This window comes from Gracilinanus agilis, chromosome 5, assembly GCF_016433145.1.
Source record: "Gracilinanus agilis isolate LMUSP501 chromosome 5, AgileGrace, whole genome shotgun sequence".
NCBI classification, from domain to species: Eukaryota; Metazoa; Chordata; class Mammalia; order Didelphimorphia; family Didelphidae; genus Gracilinanus; species Gracilinanus agilis.
Genome location: NC_058134.1, coordinates 55,015,448 through 55,032,832, shown reverse-complemented (window position 1 = coordinate 55,032,832; position 17,385 = coordinate 55,015,448). Strand labels below are relative to the sequence as shown.

The window sequence follows — 17,385 nt, the reverse complement described above, 5'->3', positions numbered from 1 at the left end:
AAAGAAAGAAAGAAAGAAAGAAAGAAAGAAAGAAAGAAAGAAAGAAAGAAAGAAAGAAAGAAAGAAAGAAAGAAAGAAAGAAAGAATTGCTCTGGGAAGAGTCCACACACATGCTTCTCCAAACTACCAGAGAGGTTTAGGACAGAAGAAATTAAGAACATATGTCTTAAAACAGTTATCTGGGGTAAATGATAGGTTAAATAATTTGAGTGAGGTCACAGAGCCAAACTTAAAGCAGATCTTCCTGAATCAGACACCAGTTCTCTAACCATTGTACCAAACTACGTTGGGACTTTATAAGTTTTTACAATTATAATTTTACAATATGAAAAATAAAACAATATAGCTGACATTTATAAAGCACCTACTATATGCCAAACACTTTACAAATATCATTTGATTCTCCTAACAACCTGTGATGGAGATATTATTATCTCCATTTTACAGTTGAGAAAATTGAGGTAAACTGAAGTTAAGTGACTTGTATTAAGACCACAGCTAGGAAATGTCATCTAGCTTCCCAATCCATCTATTTTTCCTTAATACTATCCAGGAAAATCCCACTAAAGTCCTACTTCAGTACATCATCATGGTGGGTAGGAAACTTTTCAAATACTATACCAGGGGAGTATATGGTGCAATAGATCCTACAAAGCACAAGAAAGGTATGGAAACATGAATGGATTGTCTGACTACTATTTGAAAATGAGCTCAGGTAAATGAAAAAAAAATCCTATCTAGATTAGGCAAAGAGTGAAGAACTATTTGACTAAAACAATCACTAAGTTGTAAGCAATGCCCAACATGGTGGGTTAGAAGGAGCACAAATACACCAAATCCCAGACCCTTTAAGTACTGAAATAAATATCCAGGAAAACAAAATTTTCTATGAATTTCTGCCACAGATACTGAGGAGGCAAAAAAAAAAAATTGCAGTTCTCCATGTAGAACGAGGCACTATGGTATAAGCACTGAATTCCTAGTAAATGAAATTGGGCTCAGAGATTCCAGAGAGCATGTACTCTCTGGGAAAAGTCACTTAATTTTTCTGGGCCTCATTTTCTTCAACTGTAATAGGGGAGAATTGGACTAGGTAATCTTTATGATCTCTTCCAGCACCAAATCCTACACCTCTAAGAACGATAGTAAAATTATCAGCCAGTACTCACACCAGAAGGACACATTTTCAGTTAACTAATCAGTCCTCGGCAGCTTGAAGAAATAACCAGTGTAACTGATAAATGACTCCCTGGGATGATCATTTGGCAAAGTAGTTCAATTAGTTCTGGGTGGCCGGGCATGAACTCAGAAGCTATAAGCAACGGTTTCATTAACTACTTGGGTCTAAATGAAAAGAAGAGTCTTTCTACCTACTAGGAAAGAGGCAGTAGAGTCACATTAGAGACCTTCAAGGCTTCTGAGTTTTACTCACAAAGAGCACCAAGATACTTGCTCCCATTAGAGCCCCAAATGAGACTTTCCCCAAAGCTTAAGTCCACGGTGCCCCATGTAGGCGCCAAACAGAGCTCAGGATTCCCCCCCCAACCCCTCCCCGCCGACCCTCTCACTTCAAGCACGATTGAATTGGAACCAAACAGTGACTACTCAGGGAGAAAGGCTGCAGCGGAAACCCCTTTCCAAAGTGGGAAAGGACAATGGGGGAGGGAATATGACCATTTGCAAGACTGACCTTCTTTCCTCTTCTTTCTTTCAAGAATCAAAACATTTCAACCCCCCCCCCCCAAAAAAAAACCGCGAGAAAAAAAAAAGACCGACTTCACTTGGACGTGTTTCTTTGAAGTTGAATAGATATTACTATATAACTTTGGTTTCACGAATGTAATCTATGCACTAATATTTGTTTGAGGCTTTCCTGGCAGTAATAGAGACAAGAAGGGCAGCCTTTTCTTCTCCAATCCTCCTCCGGAAGGAGACTGGCAGATGCTGCTACTTGGATGCTGGGAACTTCCCAAGCAAAACCAAACCAAAGCACGAAAAAACCCCCAAACAAAATCAAATCAAACCCCACCAACTTTTGCTCCAAGGTCAAGAACTTCAGATCGGCTACTCTAAAGGGGGACACTTCACTTTTATAGATTCCGAAGGAAAGAAGGGCAGCCAGAGATGCTTCTGTTGTTTTTTTTTTTCGCCTCCCCCCCCCCCCCCTTCTTCCCCCTGTGCCAAGTAAGGCAGTATGCACCGGTAACTACACGGAATGACGGGCGTACGGACCTTGTGGTGGTTAGTTCAAAGTCACCCTCGGAGCTCCCGGCGGTTCCGTTCCTTTCCTCTTCACGGTCCATCTCAGCCTGCCTAGAGAAAAAAGCACGAGACTGGAGGGCACATGCACTTGTCTCCTTCCACCCGGGACGTGTTCCCTCCCCATCCCCCACGCCCATCATCCTCTTCCCCATCCGATCCTCCTCCCTCACCTCCCTGGATAGCCTTGGGCCACATCTGGCGCAAAGGTCCCAGCTGCTGGGGCAGTGCTCTCAGGACAGGTCGTTCTCTCTCCCTCCCTGGAACGCCCGTAATGCTCAGGCACAGTTCGTTCGGAGGCCCGGGATGCCCGGGCCGGGGCCGCCCGCGTGCGCCTGGACCCCCAGCTCACCTCCAAGTTCTCGGTCCCGCTCTGAGCACACGCAGCTACCTCGGGCACTGCCGCGGCCCGGGCACTGGACTTTGCTCGCCGCGGCCTCGCCGCCTCCTCCTTCCCGGCCCCACGCAGCCTGACCTCTCGGGGCGCTGCAGGTCAACGCCTCCCCGGGGCCGCCGGGGGCAGAGGGGCTACCGGGGCCCGCAGGAGGAGGACGGGCAATCCCTGGGCGCAAAGCTGTTGGTGTGAGGGGCGCCCTCAGCCTATGGCCCCCACTCCGCGCCCCGCGCCCCCCACCCCTACTCCCACCCCAGGCCGCTAGGGCCGTAGTGAATGGCTGCCGTCTCCTTCTTGCTGCCCGGCCCGGCCCGGCCCGGCCCGGCCAACTCCAGCTGGGGCGGGGGCAGCCGCGGATGCTGCGGTGGTGATTCCGGAGCCAAGCCCTGCCAAGCCCAGGAGCTGGGATGTTTCCCCTGGCGATTCTAGGCTTTCTGAGACACTCTAAGTACCCAGCAGTTTACTTTATCAATTGTATGATTTTCTCACACACACACACACACACGCACGCCTGTTGCAGAGGACAGTCTTTCTTTCCTTTTTGATGCCCATTTGGGCCACTTTTTCTGGCTTCCAACAAGAGATCACAAGGGCTGAAAAGAATCCAGTGGAGACGGCCTATTACTACCTTTCATCTCCCACTTCAAAATAGCCCTCTTTAATGCTGGTTTACCCTGAAATGAAGCCTGTCAAGTGATTGTTTTAATTCTTTTCTTAGAATTCCAGAGATGGAGAACCAAGGAGGTACTCTATGCAAATCATGAATCCTCAAAATCAAGAGGGTTTTCCTTATGTTTAGGGTTTCTCTTGCCAAAAATTATGCTTTTCTCTAATTTTAGATTTAGATGAAAACTTGAGATCACCTTATCCAAGACTTTAGTTTGAAAAGTTTTAATGCCTTTTGTCTATTCCCTATTTACACGGGAATTTCCCTGATTCTGCTTACCTCCAGAATCTTTTCAAACTAAGAACATACTGGAGGAAGAGTCAGGAAGACCTAAGTTTGAATCCTGTTTCCATCACTGATTATGGACAAGTCATTTAACCTCTCAGTCTCAGTTTCCTCATCTATAAAAGGGAGTAATAATAATAGCACCCCTCTCCTAGAGTTGATGCTAGGATCAAATGAGATAAAGCACTTGGCAAAACTTAAAATGTAAATGTGTATAAATTTGTAATAATATAAATATGTTATATGGAATGCATAATATTTCATGTAATATATAATTCAAATAAAAAATAATGTAAATAATGTAAATGTTGGCCAATATTGTTATTTTAATTGTCTTCCCACATTCCTGAATTTATCCTTTTTTTTCTTTTAAAATTCAGCTTTATTACATGACATCCATAAATGCTAGCATGTTTGGCATTCTTTACTGTTCTCAGCCATTGAACCTTCACTTTTAGTGTCTAAGGCTGAGGTGACCTCAACAAGAAGGACCTTGGGATTCTAAACGGGAGCTCAAGTTATCCTTTTTCTTTGTTTCTGATCTCTGCTCTGCTGGGTCCCTCTCTCTCATACTAGAAAAGATCTACTGAAGAAACCCATAGGCACTAGTAGATAGAGAAGTGTGCTAGACTTAGAATCAGGAAGACCTGAGTTCAAATCCAGCCTCAGATACTTCTTAGTACTGTGACCTTAATCTATCTGTGTCTCAGCTTCCTTGTCCATAAAATGGGGTTAATAATACATTAATTATCTCATAGGGCTGTTGTGAGGATCAAATAAGATAACATGTAATTTGCAAAGCTTGAAGACCTATATGTTAGTTATTATTTCCAACATATTTTTCACCCTTCTCATCTATGACCACTGAGCAGTAAAGTAAATGTTAATTTAATACTTGGGTATTAAATTCTACCATTCTGTATATTCTTATTATAAATAAAACTATAATATGAAAAAAAGGAGCTTCCACCTAGATAGATAAATGGTTGGCCTTATGTTCCTCACAGACTTTCTCTATCTCCTCATTCTCTGCAATGGAAGTTGGCAGTAAGTTGCAACTATTGCCATGGTAGTCCCTTTTGCAAATGCTTGGGAGCCCTTTAAGTGAGATGACCAATATTGCATGAGTGATTTTTTTGTTGTTGCCTTTGGACTCACAGCAAAATGGATTCTGGGAATGGTAGAATTTAGTACCTAAGCATTATGTTTATTTATTGTTCACTAGACAAGATCCTTCATCCAGATGACTCACAACTAAGTTCATGTTTATAGCTGATCAATACGTTTCATCTTTTACCATTTCTACAAACTCTTGGCAACACAAGACTGAAGCCCACATTCTATTTTTCTTTGTGTTGTGGGTTGCCATGTCTAAGGAATCCACCACTAAATAGGCCAGTTTACTATTAGTAAAGAACTTCTCCAAACTCAGGTAAACTGGCTCTCAAAAAGCAGGCATAGTCTAATACTGGGACCATACTTGAACCCTTTTCAGCTTGATACAATCTCCCAGAACTTATAATCTGCTGGTCCTATCTTTAAGATCCCAGGGTTACTTCTCTACCACAATGAGGCATCCAATTTGGACTTCATGGAGGTCAGTAAGATATCTTAAAAATTGGAGAAAGTCTGTATGGAAAGGCTAAAATAGGAATGAATAAATTCTAGGGCTGAGGCCACAGAGCCATAACTGTCCCTCTTCTGTGTGGTAGCCTGTCAGCATCTTTGGCAGAACCCATCTTGAAAGTATTAGCTTTGGTCTTATTTTGATAAATAGTCTAAGATATTAATTTATATCTAGTTTCTGCCAGACTGCTTTTAGTTCTCCCAGTAATGTTTTTTACCAAACAGTGAATTCTTATTTCAAAAACTTGAATCTTTACTTTTCTTAAACACAAGGTTACTATATTTGGTTTCACCAGAGGCTTAGCTAAGATTTTTCCTCCCACATGAAAAAGCTGAAAAGAGAATATATTTTAGTTAAAACCTTTTCTATTTGCTATTCGAACTACTCTGCCCTAGTTCCAATCTACTATAATTAGACGAATGCAGTATTTTGAGATTCTTTTTTTTTTTTGGTCACTATTCTAAGACCCTCACATAAGCATCTTATCCAAAACTCTCATTAGAACAAAGTTTTAATTACTTTTGCTTTTACACTAGTTATTCCCCTTTATAAACCCACCTTTCCCTGATTCTCTTTACTTCTCTTTGCCTCTCTTCATATTAGGTGCATGCTAGAGGAAGAGTCAGGAAGACCTGAGTTCTAATCCTACATCAATTAAGAATCTCTTGAACATACAGTGACCTGCAAATAAATTGAATTGTCTCTTCTGTACCTACAAAAGACACAGAGGAGAACCTGAGGGATGGAGGTGGAGAAAGAACCTGAATTTTAAAATGCCAATTAATACTAAGGAGATAGTGTTTGTGTGTGTGTGTGTGTGTGTGTGTGTGTGTGTGTGTGTGTGTCTATGTATATTTGTCTGAGTTAACATAGGAAGTTTGCCTTTGGAAGGGAAACAGTTTTTACATCTATTGGTTTTGAGGATGGGGACCCAAGCAGAACATGTATCTTTGTCTGCTGGAAAAAAGCCATGTGAACATCTGTGTATTTGTGTATCTAACTGGATCCCACCCAATTTCAAGAGCTCCATTTCTGCTTATGACATCACTACACTACAACCTGATATAAGAGATTAAGAGATTATAAATTCCTCTTCCAAACTATAAGACATTTAGCATCCGGGACAACTTCTAATCAATTTTTAAAATTGTCCAAAGCTTCTTGAACATTACAGTAAGCAGTTAATATTTTTGAGAGAAGGAGCAAGTTTTATTTTTCTGTGGCAGATGATCTTAAGCTTATTTGTCTCATGGACTCCTTTGGCTATCTTGTGAAACCAATGGATGTCTTTCCAGAATTTCATTGTTTGCCCATGTCTAATTCTTCATGACCCAGTTTTATAAAAAAATAAAGCCAATTGCCTTTTCCAGCTCATTTTACAGGTGAGGAAACCGAGATAAACAGGGTTTAACTGACTTGCCCAGAGTCACACACCTAGTGTCTGAGACCAGATTTGAACTCGGGAAGTTGAATCTTCTTGACTCCAGTCCCAGAACTCTATCCACTGTGCTACCTGATTAGCCCCCTTTTCAAAATAATGATTCTTTAAAAAATGACAATTGAAGAAAATATCAAATTTCAATTTGATATTAATGAAAATAAATACATAATTTGTTTTTTGCCTCTTCAAATTCATGCACCCTCTGAAATCTATCCAGAGACCCCAGATTAAGAAGCCCTAGTCTATGGCCAAATAGTTCATTGCTGAATGATGAGTCTCTTGATATTTAGCTATATTGATTCTCAGAAAGCAGAGCCGGTTGCTAGGACTGGATCCAAAGCCTTTCCATTATGCTGGAACCTGCCAGACCTTATAAGACCCTTCAAAAACTCAACATCACCTCCATGCCACAATGAGGTCTTGGAATGCATTGACTTAATAACAACAACAATAGCTAGCATTTATAGACTATTTTAATATTTGCAAAGTGCTTTGCATATGTCATTTCACTTGATCTTCATAGCAATCCAATATTACTTTTATCATCACTCCCATTTTATAGGTGAGAAAACTGAAGGGCAGAGGGATTAAGTAACTTGTCCAGGGTCAAATAGTTCTTAGTGGGTAGGGGAGAGGCTGGAGAAAGAAAGAGTTTGTAACTCAAAATTTTTAGATCATATGTAGTGGAGGTTGAGGGGCGAAGGGGAGAGGAGTGAGGGATAAACTGCTCCACTGATATTTAGATGACAAGAGTTCCAGAGGAAGGCCCCTGTCATGTCACGTGAACCTATGAAGGATTTATGGGAGAACATGGAAGAATAACACAAATAAGAAAACTGGATTTCCAGCTGCACCACAAGGAGAGAATAGTCCAGAGATGAAAGCTCAAATTCACCAATGTATTAAAGAATAGAGAAGCTTAATATCTAGCATGAGGAGATCAAATTACTTCTAGGAAGAATTTTCAATAAAAGAGAGTTAGGGAAATTGCAGGTCTTAGAGCCTAGAGAGATCTAAATTCTTATTTCATCTCTGATAGATAGTAGTTATGTTCAAATCACTTAGCATTGCTGAACCCCAATTTCCAGATCTTTATAAGGGGGATAAGAAGATCTATCTAATAAGATGGTTATAAGAATCAAATGAAATAACAAAAACAAGCCTTAAATTTTTACACAGATGTGAGTCCTTATTATCATTATCATCTCATTCTTATTAACGGTCCTGGGAAAAGTTGCTGGATTGTCATTATTCTTTTCTATTTAATGCTTTTTAAATTAAATTTTATTTTTTAATGAATGGAAATCTATTTTCTCTCCCTTCTATTATACTGAAAAGAAAAAGAGCAAAATTTTTGTGCTAATTTTACAAAGTCGAGCAAGCATAAATTCTCTCATTGGCCATTTCCAGAAATATATGTGTTATTCTGCCCCTTGAGTCCATCACCTCTCTGTCAGGAGGAAGATGGAAGGCTTCATCATTTGTCTTCTGGAATCAATGACAGTTAAGGTATTGATCAGAGATATTGTGCCATGTTATTGTATAAGTTGCTCTGCAGCTTCTGTTCATTTCATTCTTCAACTGTTCATACAAGTGAAGTCAAAGCAATAAGCATTTGTTAGGTAACTTCTACGTGTGAGACACGGTGCTAAGGGCCGGGCATGTAAAGACAAAAAATAGTTTATGATCTCAAGGAGCTTATAGTCGAATGAGAAGATGATACACAAATAATTATAAGCAAACAAGATATGTACCGATTAAACTGAGGTAATATCACAGATAATATCCTTGGAATTGGCCTTCAAATGACATTCCAACCATCCAATGGGAATCCCATTCCAAAGAGTCAACAAGGAAAATTGTTCCTTTCTATAATATTAATGATACACACACGTACACTGATACCCCCCCACACAAATACACATACACACACCTTCTGATTCTGCTCATTTCACTATCAGTTCATATGTCTTTCCATGTCTCTTTTTTTGGGGAAAACTTTAATTAATTAATTAAGAACATTTTTCCATGGTTGCAGGATTTATGTTCTTTCCCTCCTCTCCTTCCACCCCCCTCCCAGAGCCAGCACACAATTCCACTGGGTTTTACATGTGTCATTGATCAAGACCTATTTCCATATTGTTGATATTTGTACTAGGGTGATTGTTTAGAGTCTACATCCCCAATCATGTCCCCATCGAGCCATGAGATCAAACTGTTGTTTTTATTCTGTGTTTCTACTCCCACAGTTCTTTCTCTGGATGTAGCTAGTTTTCTTTCTCATAAGACCCCCAGAATTGTCCTGGATTCTTGCATTGCTGCTAGTAGAGAAGTTCGTTACATTTGATTGTACCACAGTGTATCAGTCTCTGTGTACAATGTTTTCCTGGTTCTGCTCCTTTCACTCTGCATCAATTCCTGGAGGTTGTTACAGTTCAAATCTTTCCATGTCTCTTGGAAATCATCTTTAATTCTAGTCTTAAAGCATGATAGTATTGCATTCCATCCATATACCAACTTGTACTATTATTACCTGATGGGTATTCCCTCAGTTTTCTTTCCTTTCCTTTCCTTTCCTTTCCTTTCCTTTCCTTTCCTTTCCTTTCCTTTCCTTTCCTTTCCTTTCCTTTCCTTTCCTTTCCTTTCCTTTCCTTTCCTTTCCTTTCCTTTCCTTTCCTTTCCTTTCCTTTCCTTTCCTTTCCTTTCCTTTCCTTTCCTTTCCTTTCCTTTCCTTTCCTTTCCTTTCCTTTCCTTTCCTTTCCTTTCCTTTCCTTTCCTTTCCTTTCCTTTCCTTTCCTTTCCTTTCCTTTCCTTTCCTTTCCTTTCCTTTCCTTTCCTTTCCTTTCCTTTCCTTTCCTTTCCTTTCCTTTCCTTTCCTTTCCTTTCCTTTCCTTTCCTTTCCTTTCCTTTCCTTTCCTTTCCTTTCCTTTCCTTTCCTTTCCTTTCCTTTCCTTTCCTTTCCTTTCCTTTCCTTTCCTTTCCTTTCCTTTCCTTTCCTTTCCTTTCCTTTCCTTTCCTTTCCTTTCCTTTCCTTTCCTTTCCTTTCCTTTCCTTTCCTTTCCTTTCCTTTCCTTTCCTTTCCTTTCCTTTCCTTTCCTTTCCTTTCCTTTCCTTTCCTTTCCTTTCCTTTCCTTTCCTTTCCTTTCCTTTCCTTTCCTTTCCTTTCCTTTCCTTTCCTTTCCTTTCCTTTCCTTTCCTTTCCTTTCCTTTCCTTTCCTTTCCTTTCCTTTCCTTTCCTTTCCTTTCCTTTCCTTTCCTTTCCTTTCCTTTCCTTTCCTTTCCTTTCCTTTCCTTTCCTTTCCTTTCCTTTCCTTTCCTTTCCTTTCCTTTCCTTTCCTTTCCTTTCCTTTCCTTTCCTTTCCTTTCCTTTCCTTTCCTTTCCTTTCCTTTCCTTTCCTTTCCTTTCCTTTCCTTTCCTTTCCTTTCCTTTCCTTTCCTTTCCTTTCCTTTCCTTTCCTTTCCTTTCCTTTCCTTTCCTTTCCTTTCCTTTCCTTTCCTTTCCTTTCCTTTCCTTTCCTTTCCTTTCCTTTCCTTTCCTTTCCTTTCCTTTCCTTTCCTTTCCTTTCCTTTCCTTTCCTTTCCTTTCCTTTCCTTTCCTTTCCTTTCCTTTCCTTTCCTTTCCTTTCCTTTCCTTTCCTTTCCTTTCCTTTCCTTTCCTTTCCTTTCCTTTCCTTTCCTTTCCTTTCCTTTCCTTTCCTTTCCTTTCCTTTCCTTTCCTTTCCTTTCCTTTCCTTTCCTTTCCTTTCCTTTCCTTTCCTTTCCTTTCCTTTCCTTTCCTTTCCTTTCCTTTCCTTTCCTTTCCTTTCCTTTCCTTTCCTTTCCTTTCCTTTCCTTTCCTTTCCTTTCCTTTCCTTTCCTTTCCTTTCCTTTCCTTTCCTTTCCTTTCCTTTCCTTTCCTTTCCTTTCCTTTCCTTTCCTTTCCTTTCCTTTCCTTTCCTTTCCTTTCCTTTCCTTTCCTTTCCTTTCCTTTCCTTTCCTTTCCTTTCCTTTCCTTTCCTTTCCTTTCCTTTCCTTTCCTTTCCTTTCCTTTCCTTTCCTTTCCTTTCCTTTCCTTTCCTTTCCTTTCCTTTCCTTTCCTTTCCTTTCCTTTCCTTTCCTTTCCTTTCCTTTCCTTTCCTTTCCTTTCCTTTCCTTTTCCTTCCCTTCCCTTCCCTTCCCTTTCCTTTTCCTTCCCTTCCCTTTCTTTTCTTTTCTTTTCTTTTTTCTTTCCTTTTCTTTTCCTTTCTTTTTTGTTCTTTTTTTGTTCTTTTCTTGCCAACACAAAAAGAGCTACTATGAGCATTTTTGTATATATAGGACCTACCTTTTCTTCTTTCTTTGATCCCTTTGGGGCATAGGCTCCGTAGGGTTTTTGGGCATCATTCCAAATTGCTTTTCAGACTCATTGGAACTTTTCACAGCTGTGTCAGTACATCAATGCATCTATTCTCCTTCAGATCTTCCAACATATGTCATGCAAAATAGTCTCTATTGATCTGATTGGTACAAGGTAGAACTTCAGAATTGCTTTAATTTTCATTTCTCTAATGATTAGATATAATTATAAATAGAAACATATAAAGTATCTAAATAAAATATATAATTTTCCATGGCCTCTTGTAGAGATGGGGAAATGAATTACCATTTGTTATTTGAATGAAAGTATCAGGATTTACCATTTTCATAAATTAATAATAATTAATGGAAATTATAATAATATAAATTATAATTAACACTCTATGCATGTCAATCACTAGTATTATCACTAGTTTGGGAATGGAAGCACACGGACTTTAAGATGATAATGATAGCTCACATTTCTGTAGTGCATTCTAGTCTACAAGGCATTGTGGATATACTATCTCATTAGACAGATTGTTATTAGCGATTATGATTTTACTCTAGAATAGAAAGACAATCTAGATAATTTCCCAGGTTCCCTTCTGGTTCTGTGATTTGAATATTTTCAGGTCTTTTTCTGCTTTGGTTGTGTTTGTGCCTAGCTAATGATGCCATCCTTTTATTTGTAATTGGTTCCTAACTGAACAGCCTTAATTTGTCACTCTCATATATGATGTCTGTGTTGCACAAGCTCCTAGTTGCTTTCAAGCTTCCTGCTGCCTAATCCTTTTGATATCTTTCTAAATTTCCCACATTCTGCCTTAGTTTATATAGCTCAACCTCCCCTACCCTCACAAACTCCAACCAGGTCATAAGATCACAAATTTAGAGCAGAAAGGTGACTTCTGGTGGGGGTCACTGAGACTTTATATTTAGCATCTTAATTATGAGGAAACCAAGACCCAGAGAGAGTCAATAACTTGCCCAGTGTCACACAAATAGTAAGGATTCAGCCTCAGGTGCTATGATTCCAGATCTCAGATCTTTCCATTGGGTATACCACACTACCTCTTGCATTTACTTCCTCTACTATTTTCCTCCACTACCCCATCTACAAAATATTTGCTAGACCTTGGTAACTTTCCTTTTAAAAATTACTTCTTGAATCCCCATCTTTTCCCCCTTATTATAAAATGCACAAGATAAAAAGGATTCTTTTAAGTACATAGTGCCTACACTCCCACAGGCACTCGATATAGCTAGTGATGGCGGTGATAATGATTTGGTCCTTTGTGTTCTGTTCTTTAGACCTTACTAAGTATTGGTGGATGTGTTGGCAGCCTCACATTTCACTTTTAGAAACATTCAGTGGAGAAATTGCTAGTAAGCACTGAGATAATGTTGTTTATTCCAGTCTAGAGAAATGACACACAAGTGTAGCCTTGGGAGGTCCAAGGTCAAATTGCCTCATAGAACTTTTGGGTTGAATAGGTACAACTTGAAGATGAACAAAATAGACCGACATTAGTCAAATACTGAAGGTTATTTTTGTTGAGATAGATTGGAGGTTTTTATAAAACTGTAACTTCCCACACATCCAACTATTTGTAAATGCCATCTAAAGAGGTATCAAAACAACTTGGTGGAGGGAATGGACCATTTCCTATAAGTATACCAATTAACTCAGCCAGTGAGTCTCAGCCTTAATTTTAGACAATTAATAAATGCTAGTTGATTGATTGATTGGTTCTATGATATTTCTGGTGACTTCAAGGGATGCTGTGAAATTATTTTTTTAAACATAATTACATTTTTATTCTCAAGTTAACAACCATCAAAAAAGATGAACAATTCCAAATACATTGTAGAATAGAGAAAAATTTCCAAAGCAAAGTTAATTCTATTTGTCTTTCCTTTACAGAAAGAATATGTAGCACTTTTGGGTTGAGGGGAGAGAATTAGTCATCAAGCAGTCAATGTCAGGATGTTGCAACTTTAAAAAAATTAGTAATCAATGGTTTTAGGATTCGTGAGTTCTTTTTCTATACTTTCTTTTGAAGCTTTTTTGGGGGGTTCATTTCTCTGTTGACATCTCTTTCAGAGAGTGGAGAGGCAAAAGGCAGAAGCTGAGAAGGTGAAATAGATCACTTTTGGGGATGATTTGCACTTATTAGGAGATAGTGAAATTATTAGAGATAAGAAGTTGTTGTAAATTACCTGTGGATTGGATTTATTTAGGATCTTACAGTCTTGATAAACTCTATAAGTTCAAGGGAACAAGGGCTAGACATTGTCACAACCTGATCCCAAGTTTCTTGACAGTATAAAATATCGTAGTTGAGTTTGGCCAGGTGTTATGATGTCAGATGCACTTAGAATTAGAAAATTAGTAATAGAATTATCAGGCAAAAAGCACAGGCTATCCACCAAGGATACTCTGGTGGTATTGTTTTCTCTGGATTTTTTACCCTTTCCCCAAGCCAATTAGGGCCAATCTCAAACTATTGGACACTATGCATGCTAGAATAAATATCTAGAGCTGACCAAGGAAGAAAATCTAGACCAATCCATCCACCACACAGCTTCCAAAATCGTCTTTCCAGTAGAGATCTGACTATGTCACTTCCTTGTTCAAATCTTTAGTGGCTCAGTTTGGGATAAAGAATAAACTCCTCAGCTAGGTACTTAAACTTTCAAGAATCTGATGCCAAGCCGCTTTCTGAGACTTTATTCATACTATTCCCCTTGATGCCCTGAACTTTATAGCCAAATCGGTCAACTTTCTACTTGGTATTCCATCTCCTGTCTTTTTAGGATTTTAGGATTTCATGTCTTTGCATGAGGTCTGTCTTCCATTTCTAGAAAGCACGTCTTCCTCACCTAACCTCCTAGGGTCCTAAGCTTACTGCAAAGACCACTCATAGACTGCCTCCTGTGGGAAGTTTTATCTGATTCTTCTTGATAGTGGTTTTCTCCTTCTCAAATTCTCACAATGATGTTTCTGCTTTACAGGTTGTATCTCCAAAGACAATGTAAGTTTCATGATTAGAGATCATACATCCAGAATTGGAAGAAACTCAGAGGACACCTTGCCCAAACCCTTCCATCTGCAGATGAAGAAAATGAAGTCAAGACACGGCAAGTGATTTGCCCAAGGTCACACAGTGGCACATCTGGGATTTGATCTTAGATTGGTTTCAAATCAATTCTTTTCTCATTCTGCCAGTTTGGGGCCCACTTTTGCTTTTGTAGCCCTAGCATAATATACTGCATAATTCTGCCATCCCTCCTCTGTATTTGTGATTTCATTGGTGTAAGGAATGAGAGGACTCCCTCTATCAGTACAGAATTACAACAATTCTACAATTTATAGTTTTAGAGAATAGTCTGGTGTACTAGGGATTAAGTGACTAGGCTAGGGTTAGAGGGAGCGACCAGGTAGCACAGTGAATAGAACACCTGGCCTGCAGTTAGGAAGACTCATCTTCCTGAGTTCAAATCTAACCTCACTTACTAGCTGTGTGACCTCGTGCAAGTTACTTAACACTTTCTGCCTCAATTTTTTCATCTGTAAAATGAGCTAGAAAAGGAAATGAAAATCTACTCGAGTGTCTTTGCCAAAAAAACAAAACAAACCTAAATAGGGTCACAAAAAGTTGGGCATGACTGAAACAACTGAACCACAAAATAGGTAGAACTTGAATCCAAGTCTTCCCAATAGCTGACTCATTAGGGTTCTCACCTTGCAAACAAAAAGTACTTCATTAGATACTTGCTGAACTGAATTACTCATCACAGGGAAAAGAATTATTGTCACCATAAGAATAATAAAAATTTCAAAATAAATGCACTATAGGAAATATGGGCTTTTTTTTGTACGTAACATTCTCCCAATATTTGTTTGCATGGCGGTCATTTTTTAATCAGATCACAAACATACTTTGTTCTGTGTTCAGTGATATCTTTGCAAACATGGCTTAGGATAAAAGAGTCATTTACATCAGCAGAAAATGAAAAGTAAAACTCCTCTGCTTGAATTTCCTTTCTCCCACTCTGCAATGCTGATGAGTCTGTGCTCCAAGGGCAGAGTTTGTTCACCTCAGTGTTAAAGGTTCAAAGGGAGCACCTGGACTTGAAGTACTTGGCATCAAAATTGGGGCAAAGGGCTATAATTGGAAGAAATGACTTTTTTCTATCTCCAAATAAATGTGGAACATTTTGTTTTAATCATTAAGAGAAAGCATTTTTTTTTAAAATAAAGTTAAATGACATTTTACCCAGATTACTCTTAAAAGATTGGACACAATTTACAATGTAAGAAAAACTCCTAGTAAATTTTCCCCAGTTATGTCCTGTAGACAGTGCTGGGTTCATAGTCACCAAGTGAAGACTTGTTGAGGCTAATTTAGATCATGAATGCATTCCCACTAAACTGGAAAGAAGACATTTTACATAGGTCCCTATATTAATGACAGGGTCGTATGAGTATTAATTTGTGAAAGTCTCAGATTTCCTGGAAGTTATAAAAGAGTCCGAGCTTGGCATCTCATCATTTTGGGAAAGGAGAAATGTGAGCAACAAAAAGGAGGAAAAGGTATGTGAATAAATCTGTGTAAGGCTACTTGACTTCTTGAATAAGGATCAGCGAAACCTACCTAGCCTGCTTGGCAGAAATGGCCAGGATGCATTTTTTAAATGAATTAGATGCTGTGTTCAGAGCACCAGAAAAAGGCTTCTCTTTTCTTCAAAGATCTAAGATTATTTAGAAAAGAAGACAGGTAAACTTGGATTAAAAGCTGGGCAGAAATAGGAAAATTTGACTTTGCAAGGAGCAAACAAGAGGAAAAGCTGGAGTAAAAAATAAATGGACTCTACAATTACACTTAGTAGCAATATTTTCTTTACCTAGTTGGTACCCAGAAGTCTAATCTCTTCTCTGCAAGGTTCAATACAATTTTTACTTGCATACCTTGCTGGTCATCATATCAAACTAAACTCATCATCCTTCCGAAGCCCACTTCCCTCCCAATTTTGCTGCCTGTCAAAGACACATCATTCTCGAAACTTTAAAATCACCTTTTCAAATTCAGATTCAGTCTCCCAGGCTGTCCTCCATTGTTTCTTTGAACGTCAAAAGCAATTATTTATTTATTAAAATACTGATATTTACTTATAGGGCTGGAAGGAATTTTAGAGGACTTTTTTTCCCAAACATTTCATTTTGCTGAGAACCCTGAGTCTCACAAGCCACATAGCTAGTAAACAGTAGAGCTGTGATTTGAACTTGGGTCTTCAGATTGCAAATCCAGTGCTTTCCCAATGATGCATTATCTGCTACACATTTAAGACTTGATAGTAGCATCTTTTTAAGAACTATTATTTATTTAAGTTATTTAAGAACTATTTTTCAGGGCTGTTTTATGCACGTTAATTGTCTCTCTAACTAAATTGTATTTGGGGCAAGGACTACTTCTCATATTTTCCTCATATCTACCATAGAGAATGCTGAGAAGCTTGTATAAACCTAATACATGCTCAATATATACAAGGTAGACTGAGTATTCCGTTCATTTCTGGAACTTTAGCCACCTGATTAAGTGGGATATCACTTTATGACTTCTTATTTAGGAAGATTGCCCAAGAGATAGAGATGGTGAAAATAATGAACTCCAGTCTTTGTCTCTCTGACCTTTGGGGCATCAACCCTCTTACTCACTGATGGCAAGAGAAGAAAGACCACTTCCCCAAACCCACAAGCTATCACCGCTGAGGGGGAAGGCCAGGATGTGAGGGAAGGGAGGGTGTCGCCCTCCTATGTACCTTCCAAACTTTCACAAAACTGCTCTATCTTCTACGTCTATTTATCTCGGTCCTGCTCTTGCTAGACTGGCTGATGTGCAGTAGTGATGACTGATGATCTACTGACATCTCTTAAAATATCTCACCTCGGACCCTCCGGGATTTCACATGATCATGTTTGTGTGAAAGAATTATAGAGTATCTTAATACTCTATTTTCCCATTAAAATTATTTTTATATAAAGAAGACTTTAGGCATGAATAGCTTACATTTCAAAATATTACTAGCACTCCCTGGTGGATAGAATAATTAATAACCTCGAGGCTTGTCGCAATAAGAGAAAGGAGTTTTTATTTGGGTCAGGGTTATTCTCAGCAAAACTTGAGGATCACATTATGCTTAAGGGAACACCACTGAAGAGAGGGTCCTAGATTAGCTATATTTTTATATATCATAGTTTGAGAGAGGAATCTTGTCATTTAATACATCTGAACTCGCAGAATTTGAACTCTTCCACTGTGGGACTTGGTTGTAGGGAATGGATTCTATGAAAGGTAAGTCAGTATTTAAATGAAAACAATAACGCAGTTTTA

The 17,385-nt window shown here is 39.0% G+C and overlaps 1 protein-coding gene across 1 annotated transcript in view; it reads right to left on the bottom strand.

Annotated features, from left to right (window-relative positions):
* The window catches only part of LOC123250517 (phosphatidylcholine translocator ABCB4-like), a 111,333-nt gene extending 108,728 nt beyond the window's left edge, over nucleotides 1-2,605 (bottom strand). The window contains exons 1-2 of the mRNA XM_044679629.1: nucleotides 2,433-2,605; nucleotides 2,233-2,313 (exon numbers count right to left, since the gene is read on the bottom strand). Of these exons, the coding sequence (XP_044535564.1) occupies nucleotides 2,233-2,303 (71 nt within the window). The 5' untranslated portion in view covers nucleotides 2,304-2,313; nucleotides 2,433-2,605. The remainder of the gene's footprint in view (nucleotides 1-2,232; nucleotides 2,314-2,432) is intronic.
* Nucleotides 2,606-17,385: the final 14,780 nt, after the last annotated feature.